This window comes from Marmota marmota, unplaced genomic scaffold (genome assembly GCF_001458135.2).
Source record: "Marmota marmota marmota unplaced genomic scaffold, marMar, whole genome shotgun sequence".
Taxonomy (NCBI): domain Eukaryota; kingdom Metazoa; phylum Chordata; class Mammalia; order Rodentia; family Sciuridae; genus Marmota; species Marmota marmota.
In genome coordinates, this window is record NW_026000185.1 from 29318290 (window position 1) to 29329201 (window position 10912).

General features: G+C 50.5%; 1 protein-coding gene and 1 long non-coding RNA gene across 2 annotated transcripts in view; one reads left to right on the forward strand and one right to left on the reverse strand.

Annotated features, from left to right (window-relative positions):
- The window catches only part of LOC107146602 (mucin-12-like), a gene marked incomplete at its 5' end in the record, with an annotated part of 26049 nt that extends 25953 nt beyond the window's left edge, over nt 1–96 (reverse strand). The window contains one exon of the mRNA XM_048790097.1: nt 33–96. Coding sequence (XP_048646054.1) covers nt 33–96 — 64 coding nt within the window. The remainder of the gene's footprint in view (nt 1–32) is intronic.
- A 43-nt stretch (nt 97–139) lies between these two features.
- On the forward strand, nt 140–7050 carry LOC107147092. Its single transcript, XR_007342761.1, has 3 exons — nt 140–244; nt 5858–6071; nt 6841–7050. It is a non-coding gene; the product is annotated as an uncharacterized LOC107147092 (long non-coding RNA).
- The last annotated feature ends 3862 nt before the right edge of the window (nt 7051–10912 follow it).

The following is a 10912-nucleotide window of genomic DNA, read 5'->3' on the forward strand; positions in this document are numbered from 1 at the left end:
GCTGTCAGACAGCTGTGGAGTGTGGGCTGAACCAGGGCTTTTCTGGGAGGCTGTGGATCCTTCTGGAAGGACTGTGACTGGGGAGGCGTCTGCTGATGCTGTGGAGTGAGCTGCCTCAGGGCTGGTCTGGAGGCTGGTCTGTCCTTCAGTCTGGACTGTGGTCTGAGAGCTGTCTGCTGGCTCTGCTGTGTGTGCTGAAGCAGGGCTGCTTGGAAATCTGGTAGTTTCTCTGGTTGGAATAGAGGTTTGTGAGCTGGGAGACATCACTCTTGTGGATTCTGACCCTGGGCTGCTTGGGAACACACTTGGTCCTTCAGAAACAGCAGTGCCTTGGGAGCTGTCAGATGTAGGTGTTATGTGTGCTGAATCGGAGCTGTTTGGCAAGGTTGTAGATGCCTCTTCCAGTTCTGAGGTTTGGGAGCTGTCAGGTGACATTGTTGTGGGTGTTGAACTTGAGCTGCCTGAGAAAGGTGTAGATCTCTGAGACACCAATGTGGTTTGGGGGCTGTCAGAGGTCGCTGCTGTGTGTGCTGACCCTGAGCTGCTTGGCGAGGCCGTAGGTGCCTTAACCGTTCCCTTGGGCTGGGAGCTCCCAGATGGCAGCGTAGTGAGGGCAGACACAGGGCCACTGGGGGAGGCCGTGGATGCCCCAGTTAAGACAGTGGAGTTGGGGTTCTCAGGGGACGAGGCTGTGCTTACTGCAGCTGGGCTTCCCGTGGTGCTAGTTAACCCCTCAACTGTGGCTTGGGAAGTACCAGTGGGCAGTGTGGTGTGTGCCACCGCTGAGCTGCTTGGCATGGTTGTAGCTGCATCAGGTGGGGCTGTGGTGTGGCTGCTGTCAGGTGCCCCTGTGGTGCGTTCTGACCCTGGGCTGCTTGGCAAGGTGGTAGATCCTTTTGTTGTGGATGAGATCTGGGAGCTGGCAGGTGAAGATGAGCTGTCTGAATTGGCTTTTGATCCATCACTGGTGGAGCTGGTACTGGATCCACTTGTATATGATGTAAAAGTAGAATATATTGTAGACTCTGGATTGAGAATAATCAGAGGAGACACATATATTATGAATTTCTCATTTTCCTTGACTCTCATTCCCGCAGCTGCTGGGCTGAGGCATAGCTCATGACAGTGACGCTGGCCTGTCCTTTTCAGTGACCCCAGGAACATTCCTTTTGCTCTTCACATTCTGTCCTTTACAGGTCACATTCTTGCCTTACACCCTCTGGCTTTTTCTCAGTCCGATGAACACCCACCTCCATTCTTTACTTCTGAAACTCCCTTCTAACCCAGCGTTTGCCACCAACCTCCGAGCAACAGGAGAGCTAAGGCGGTCACCTATGACCATGCAAAATTTTTCTTGGTGTCCTTTCTCCCGAGATACATTTGCATACATGAGGGCTAGCCACCCTCCCCAGAATACCAACGCCTCTCCCTGGCCACCCTGTTGTCCCCACCAACGAATTCAGCGAGCTCTCCTCCCCTGGGGTCCACATTAGTGGGCCAACATGTGGAAGTATGAGGGTTAGACTTGACCTGTGACTGGAGGGCGTATCCATCCTCTCCGTGACACCGAGAATGTGCAGCTGTACATTGAGGAGAGTTTTTCTATGTAAAGTGAGAATATCAACCCTGGGTCCTCTTCATCCTGCCCATATGATGTGTAAGGTGGGGTCCAGACAGGGCCTTTAGCCCGAATGTGCTATCAGTCTAGGGGTGACTAGGAATCACACAGGATGGCACACAGGGACATCCTCACAAGGGCAGGGCACAGGACCTTTTGTCCCTACTGTCTGTCCCTCCCCTGCCCAGAGATGCCTTAGAACTATGTCTCTGTCACCTCTGAAGAGAGCCAACCTCATTCCCTAGCAGAGGGGACTGTGGCCATCTAGGGCAAAGGCACCCTCTGCTACCTGTGACAGCCCCGTGTTCACAGGGTCCTGAAAGAGACAGGACAGACTGGGGGCAGGGGCAACAGTAGAACAGTCCTGTCAAGGAAATCAGTAGTGCTGATCCGAGGCTTTGCAAAACATCCGGAGAAGAGGACTATCAAATCCCTAATTAATGAAGTTCAGGTCGAAGGTGCAATAGCCTCAGATTTTTAGAATTCTAAATTTGCTTTTTTTTTTTTTTTTGCTGCTGGACTCAAACCCAGGGCTTGGTGCATATGAGGCAAACATGCTGCCACAGAGACCCACCCCAACCTTTTTTGAAGTCAGTAAATACGTTTACTTTGAAGTCAGTAAATACATTTACTTCAGCCCCGTCATCTCTACTGAGCTAAGCTTTGTCTCGTTTGACATAAAGTAAGTGGGGGCGCTGAGCTTGGGCAGGTGGGGGAGTCAGAGAGTGAGCTCACCCAGAGGCCTCGGTGGCCCTCACCTGCCCTTGAGCGCCCCTCGTTCCTGCTTGTTGTTAAGGAAGGACTCTAGGAGGAGGTCAGATGTAAGCTATTGTGTTTTCCTTCTTTATTAAAAAAAAAAAAAAAAAAAACAGTTCTTGGATTTACTCATAAATTTTACCGGACTTCTTGGGTTATAAAAGTAGAATATGTTTGTTGTGACAAGTCAAACAATAAAAAGTTATATAAGAGCCGTTTATGGCCCTCTCCTTAACTGACTTACAGGAATGAATAGGGGTGAGGAAAGGTGGCACTGATTGGCTGTCAATCACACTCCCGCCCTCACCCCCACCCTCCAGGACCTAACACAGTTAAAATTCAGTGGTTTTGTGACGGCCTCGAAGGCGGTGCCTTTGCCTCTCTGGGCTGTAAACCCTGAGAGTACAGCACGCTCAGCCCTGTCCGGCCCACCCAAAGTGAGAACTTCTTAAATAAGTGAGTCAGCGAGTTCCTGAAAATCTGCCAGGCCCCTCCTCCTCCTTGTCGAATGCCATCTTTACACTGTACAGAGCCGACGCTGCCAGTTTTTCATTTTTTTTCTTTTTTCATGTTTCTTTTGCCGTTCTGGGGACTGAAGCCAGGGCCTCTCATGTGCCAGGCAAGCACTGTGCCATGGAGTCACACGCCTAGCCCGAGATACTGCCATTTCTAGTCTACCTAGGAATGGAGGTTCAGCGGGTGGAATACTTCCCAGGGTCCCTTGGCTAGTAGGACAGAAAGCCAGGCACATGCTGAAGCTGGATTTCACTTTTAGTACAAAGAAAGAGTTCAGGGAATAGAGAAGAAGAAGAGAAGGGTGTCGAGCTGAAAGAACAGCATGTGAGGTGCGTTAAGAGTGTTCCCTGCATGTCTGGGAGGGGGCTAGGCACTGAGTAAGGGCAGAGGGAAGGACAGGTTGGGCACAAACCCACCCTGAGGGTGGGGCTTGGACTGGGCTGAGCAGCAGAGAAGAACATTCAGCAAAAAGCCATGATCTCAACTGTGCCTTAAGGCTGTGCCCTGGAGACTGTGAGAAGATGCAGAGGCAGGGAGACTGAGAAGCCATGACTGTGACATGTTGGGCCACTGGAGGACCCAGGGAAAACAGGAATGCTCTGTGGAATGCAAGAGAGGTGTGCTCCAGGCAAACCTGCACTACCTTTTGTGATTATTCCTTCATTTTGTTACTATTGGGTCTGTCCTTAACCATCCAATTAATTCTCTATACAATCGTCTCCTCAGGCCATGCTGAGCACTGAGTGACCGAATCTGTCCATTTTATCAAGCTTTCATTCTTCTTTCTAGGCTCTGATCTCCCCACCACCATGCCCAAGGCATCACCAACCCCTCAGTGTCCTCTGCTCCTGTGCCTTTTCTCTGCTCGCTGTCTAAAGGGAAATCCCAAACTAAAGGCCTGGGCTCTGCCACCTGCCACCCTCTGCCAAGCAAGCACTTTCATGCCAGGGCTCTCCCACGCGCTCCTGGGAGGGACCAAAGGTGCCCTGGACGAAGACACGCAGACCCAGCCCAGCCCAGCCCAGGATTCTAGTGGCAACAGCGCCCCCTAAGGACAAGGCAGAGCAGGGGAGGCTCTCCTCCCCAAGGTCAACCTCAAGGTCAGGGATGCTCTGCTAGGAAGGCGAGCAAAGGAAAAAAGCTCATCTCCTCTGCAAAGAAATCCAAGTGGTGGACAAGCCTATGAGAAGGGAAAAATAAATAAACTTCACCAGGAAGCAAAGGTGTTCCAAACAAAACAAGACACTATTTTTTTACCTATGGAATCACCCCCAAGGGTAATAACAGCTGCGGACGTTAACTTGGTATCACATGTCTAAAGGATAAGTTTGAAAGATGCCTCAGAGAACTTAGGAACAGGGATATCATTTTAAGGATGCCGTCTCTAGCTGCTGATCCTAGAGTAATCTATGCAGGTGTAAAAGATTTTATACAAAAGTGTACATTGCATCGTTCTTTATTATCGTGAAAACCTGGGGTAAACATATCCAAAACTGAATAGAAGACTGTGGTATTCCACAAAATGCAATATTAATCAGCCATTAAAATATAAACCTCAGGACTCAGGGTGCAGCTCAGAGGTAGAACACTTGCCTGGCATGCATGAGATTCTGGCTCCATCCCCAGCACGGCAAGAATAAAAAAATAAAAAAACACAGCTGGATGTGGTGGTGCATGCCTATAATCCTCAGGAGGCTGAGGCAGGAGGATCTTGAGTTCAAAACCAGTCTCAGCAACTTAGCGAGAACTTGTCTCTAAATATAAAAAGGGGCAGAGGATGTGGCTCAGTAGTTAAGTGCCCCTCAGTTTAATTCCTAGTACCAAAATAATAATAATAATAATAAATTAAAAGCACAAATAAATAAATTTTCTACAAATCTAAATACACACTTGGAAATAAACAAAAATGTTAACAATGTTTATTTGAGCTGCAGGTTTAAGAGAAATGTTCTTTTGTTTTTCTATATTTTCTAAATATACCACAACAAATATGTGTTCACGTTACTGATTGAATGATTGATTGATGGTGGTGCTGGGGATGGAACCCAGGGCCTTGGGCATGCTAGGCAAGTACTCTACCACTGAGCTACACCCCTAGCCCCATGAATATATATTATTTATATATTTTTATATATTATTTATACATATTATATATTATTAATATATATTATATATATTATTTATATCTATTATGTATATTATTTATATATATATATATATTTTTTTTTTAACTGGAAATTAACCCAGGGGCACTTTACTGTCCCAGTCCTTTTTATTTTAATTTTGAGACAGGGGCTCACTAAGTTGCTAAAGGTCTTGCTAAATTGCTGAGGCTGGCCTCGAACTTGTGGTCCTCCCAAGGCACTGGGATTACAGGCATGCGCCACTGCGCCCAGCCCCATGTAATAATTTTTATATATGTATAAAGGAAGCCAGGTGTGATGGGGAAGGTCTATAATCCCAGCGACTTGGGAGGTGAGGCTAAGGCAAGACGATGGCAAGTTCAAGGCCAGCCTGGGCAACTGAGTGAGACCTGTCTCAAAATTAGAAATTTTAAAAGGGCTGAGGATGCAGCTCAGTGGTACAGGCCCCTGGGTTCAATCCCAGTCTCTCTCTCTCTCTCTCTCTCTCTCTCTCTCTCTCTCTCTCTCTCTCACACACACACACACACACACACACACACACACACAGTAGAAAGGTGCATACAAGAAAGATTTAGACTTTTAAAAATATATATGTTAGGGATGTGCAATACTATCCCTTGGAGAACCCATGGAAAATCACCCACAATAGGTGATTCCCAAGCTGGGGGTTGCCCAGACTTTTATAGTCAAAACGCTTAACAGAATTATCCATTTGCCATTCGAGAGCCCAGAGGTCATGGGAGTTGCAGCCAGGACCCTCTTGCCCAGTTTGCAGTTGGTGATGCTTCTCCATTCTACATGAATTTGGGTTTTTCTCTTAAAGGATTATTTAATTACGGCGGCTGGTTTGTGGTGCTGATCTTTCACATCACGGCATTCTGCGGGGAGAACATTAGAAGGCACTGTGGGGACAAGATGTCTGAAGACTTGCTGAGCTATGGGACTCTCCCTCCTGCCACCTCCAAAACATATTTCTGCATTGGGGTCCACAGGGCAGCCCCCCTGAAGAGCCAGTGGTGCTGTGGGCAGTTCCTAAGGTGTGTGGAGTGGGAAGCTCCAGGTGTCACCAAGCCCAGCTGCTACCTACTACGCAGCTGTGTGACCTGGGACAATCCAGAGACCCTCTCTAAACTTCCATTTCATTTCCCCCTAGAAAATGTGTGTGTGTGTGTGTGTGTGTGTGTGTGTGAGAGAGAGAGAGAGAGAGAGAGAGAGAGAGAGAGAGAGAGAGAGATGACGTCTGCCCTGACCACCTTGCTCACTCTAGAAATACCTAGCATATTCTACAGTCTGGAAAAGTTGGGGCACTGGGATGATCTTGGTCATGAATTCCCAGGTGCACCTTTTTAGCCCTGCCATGTGTGAACTTGGTGGCTTGGGTCATTCACGCATGGCAGAGTTGCAAGCAGAGTAAAACAGGGCCACCCTGGCTCTTTCCCACCCCCTGCACAATCACGGCAAGTGGACAAGCTTCCTGACTTTCTGGTGTCGGCAGGTATTGCCTCCCTTGCCCCTGCCTACTCCCTCCTTAAAGCAAGAGCCACCTGTTGCCACCAGGTACAGTGTAGTGCATTGAATAGTGTCCCCCCCCACACCATCCCATAAAACGTGTTCACATCCTAAACCCAGGTAGCTGTGAATGTGACTTTGTTTGAAAATAAGGTCTTTGCAGGTGTAATTAAGTTAAGGATTTCAAGATCAGATTTAGGGTGGGCCCTAAATTCAAACACTTGTGTTCTTACAAGAGGACACCGTTCCCATCTCATTAAATCTACTATAAACTTTTTATTCATCCTGCCTTTTCAGAACCCTGGCCAAGGTGGAGCTAGAGAGAGATTTCAGGAGAAGACTGAAGGCAGAGATTGGAGTGACGTTTCCATGAACAAAGGAACACCAAGGAGTCACCAGACACTGTAAAAGACAAAGAGCCCTTGAGGGAATATGACACTAGAGAGACCTCAATTTCAGATTTCCGGCCTCCACAATTTAAGAGAATAAAAAAATCCTGTTTTTTTTAAGCCACTGAGTTTGGGGTCATTTGTTGTAGCAGCCACAGGAAACTCATACTCACAGAGATCCCCAGTTCCAGCAAATTGTAAGGAATGTGGGCTCTGGAGCAAGAAGACTTGTGTTCAAATCCTGGCTCCTTCACTTCATGGATGGATAACTGAGAGCAAATTAATGATGATCTCTGTGCCTCAGAGTCCCCATGAACAAAAACAGAATTGATAATGGGACCCTTCTTCTAATACTGTTGTAAAAGTTAAATGAAATAGCAGGTATTTAGAACAGTACCTAGCACAAAGTAAACCCTCACTGAACATCAGAAAGTTTTAATACTAATATTAACCAGGGTCAGCATGGCTTCCCCTGTTTGCTGTTCCCTGGGGCATCTGCTCATCAGTATTCCAGTTCTCTCCATAGCTATGTATGGCTTGGTTAGTTCTATATTTATCGAAAGCCTTTGAGCATCTATTAATCCTTCCTGCCAGCTGCGGTAGCACACACCAGCAAATGGGAGCCTGAGGCAGGAGGATCCCAAGTTTGAGGCCAGCCTGGGCAATTAACTTAGTGAAACCCTCAGTGACTTAGCAAGATTCTGTCTCCAAATTTAAAAAATAAAATAAAAAGGGCTAGAGATGCAGTTCAGTGATAAAGGAACCCTGGATTCAATCTGTAGTACGAAAAAAAAATCCTTCCGGTACTACTCCCCAGACCCAAATGCCACCTCTCCCTGGAACCTGGTGGTCCAGCAAAAGCAGCCTCTGAACCCCAGGCTGCACCCCTACCCCAATTCCAGCCTGGGCCTCCCTCGGCTTCAGCACCACAGGGGGCTGTGGCTCACTGCGCTGTTCCCATCTCATTAAATCCACTATAAACTTTTTATTCCTATTGCTTTGTCCACAGCACCTGCCCAGGCTGAGCTGGCCCTTGGTCCCCGGTGTTTGCCGAATGAGTAAGTTTATGACTCAGGTTGGGAAGCAGCACTTCCTTTTTGGGGCTCGGAATTCACATTACATGGGTTTCAAAGGTTGCCCCTTGTCTCTTGTAACAAATCCATTCTCACCTCCAGCACGTCCTTCCTGATTTTGTAGATGGGGAACATTTTTACATCCACCTCCACCCGTCTAGTCCCTTCAGACCCCTGCCCCAGCCCCTCCAGGACCGACACTCTCCCCTGCTCCTTGTCACCCAAGGAGCTCCCCTCCCCCCACACCTTACTACAAACACTTTGAACTTCGAGCCCACAAAACAGGCTGTGGGTTGTGACCCTCATGTTTATCCCTGGGACTTTCTGGAATTCTCTGATGGAGAATGGAGAATTCCAGGCTGTGTCCCCCTCCCCAGAGGCCCTAGGACAGCTTCACCAGAAACCCCATGCTCATCCCAAACCCAACAGGCTCAACTTTAGACACTTATTATCCACCATCAAGAGGCTCCTGCCCTCCCAGTCAACAGAACCATCCATCTGGGTGCCCCCACAGCCCTCTACCAGCGAAGCCTCCATTCCCTGGAGACTGGGTGGAGGCTCTCCTCTTCCTTCCAGGTGGCTCCTCTCTATGCCTCTCCACAGGCCTCTGATGCCTGTCTGCCCCATGGCAGGGACGTCCCCAGCCTGGCTCAGCCCACACGGGTTCCTCTGGTGTCTAAAGCCTCAGCCTGGCTCTTCTGTTCCCACCACCCACAGATGACCCAACACCACAGCGCTCGCCCCCACTGAACACTCGCTCTGCCTGGCACACGCCCCCTCCTCACCTCCCTGGGCCTCCCTAGGCCTTGGTCCCCCCACAGCCACCGAAATGATTTCCCCAGTGTCTCACTGAGGTCTTCTTCCCCCCAACTGTCTGCTTATCCAAAACCTCATCAGTTCTCACAGAGAGTAATCAGAAGGGGGGACAAAGTAGAAAGGAAAGAAAACTACCGACCCCCCCACTCCCACAGCGGTCCCTGGCCTGACATCTGAGCTGCTCCCTGAGGACCCAGAACACATGCCTAGGGGGAGGGAGCAGGGTGCAGAGGACCCACTGGCACAAACCCAGTGTGTGTGGCCCCCAGTAAGTCACTCACCCTCTCTGGGCCTGTCTCCTCCTTGTCCTGACTTCCCTCCACATCCATGTGAGAATCATCCCAGGAGCTGCCCCCTGGGAAGTGGTTCTGAAGAGAGCAGTGCCCTCTGCGAGGGGGGCCCCTGGGTATGGATAGGCCCCTGAATCCCCCTCAGCAGCCCCCGTGCCTGGCCTCACCCTCCAGACGGCCCTTGGCACTTGCTGTAGACAGATGTTCTCCTGGCTCTTTGCACACCCATGGATTCACTCATGTTATCGTTTCAACCCAGTTTTAAGCACTGGGGGGACATGGGCTTTGGTGGGTTGGGGTTTCCCATGCATAGCTGGGTAAGAGCCTGGTTGGGCCCCTCATCATCCACCCACACATCACCTCCTCCCGCCCCTCAGATAACCTGGCCAGAGGGATGTCCTGTACCACGCTGGGCCAGGCCTGGGGAGGGACAGGAGGACCCTTCCTAAGAGAGACTCCCGCTTGCAGCTTCCTCCTCTTGGTATGTTAACTGAAAGTGAATGGACCTGGTATTAATGTTCTCTCATAATGTCCTTAAATCTCCAAGGACCACCAGGTCCTTGCTCCTCTCTCCTCGGCTTATGGGGAGGGGGAGGTCTGTCAGGGCTTGTTAGCCTGAGGAGGCCCCTAAGGCCTTGAGACTTCCTGATGGCCGCCCCGCAGGGCTCTATATACCCCACCCCACATTCCGCAGCCCACTCCCTGGCCTTCAATCAGGCCCCCCTCTTCCACCTGGGACCTCACTTCTCCTCCTCTCAGCTTCCCAATTCCATGAGAGCTCTGCCCTCCCTTGAGGGAATCAGAAACAAAGCAAAACCAGCTTATAACCAGTCACTTCCCAGACATGGCTGTGGCCGGGCTCAACAAGGACCCTCCAAAGCCAGCCTCTAACCACTTCTAACAGCCCACCCACCATCTCTAATGGTCATTTCCACCTTTCCCAGGTGTACCTGCAGCTCTTCCCAAGTCAAGTGGGGAAGCTGCCAGATGCCTCCCAACACCTTCCCTCCCTGCCAGGGCCAGGAGCTTCTGAGGTGCCTCTGGGAGGCTTGGAAACACCCAGGTTTCCAGGCAGGGCAGCCCCGAGGCTGAGGGCAGAGAGCACCGTGGATGTGAAGAAAGAGCCCCATCCTCTGGGGAAGGCCGGAGAGCAGCAGGGACGGCTCCCAGCCACACCCCAAATGGGGCTGCCTTAGCCATCAGCTCCAGGACCACAGGACGCACCCCCTCCTCTGCACCTACAGCCTCTGCAGGGCCTCTTTAGCACCCCAGAGGCAGGATGAGGACACAAGGTGGAAGGACAGAGGGAAGCCAACCACCTGTGGCTCTGCCGGAAGCCGGGGAGCACCAGGCTGGGTCTCACTCACCTGCTGTTACTGCTGTTGTTGAAAATGAAGTGCTGATGGGCGTCAAGAGCTGGAGAGCCAGCAGCAGGACCCAGGTCACCAGCATCTCCCGGGCTGTGCGCCCCTGGCTCCAGGATCTTCCCTCTCAGGAGAGGGGCCAAGAAATGAGAGCCTCCCAAGGAGGGAGCAGCTATAAAAAGGACCCTGGAGACCTTTGCCTTGGGGAAGGACAGCGCCTGACCCAGGGTGGGGGCAAGGTGATGACACGGGGTGGGTGACACACAGTGACTACAGGGAGTTGGCTAAAGGGCAGCCTCTCAACCTTCCTCCCCTCTAACTCCTGACGCACTGACTCCCCTGAGTCAGGGTCACTCCAGCCAGAGGAAGACAGTGTCACAGGGTGGGACAAGTCAAGAGGGAGGGACAGGAGGAAGGCAGGGGTGTGAGCCTGAGAC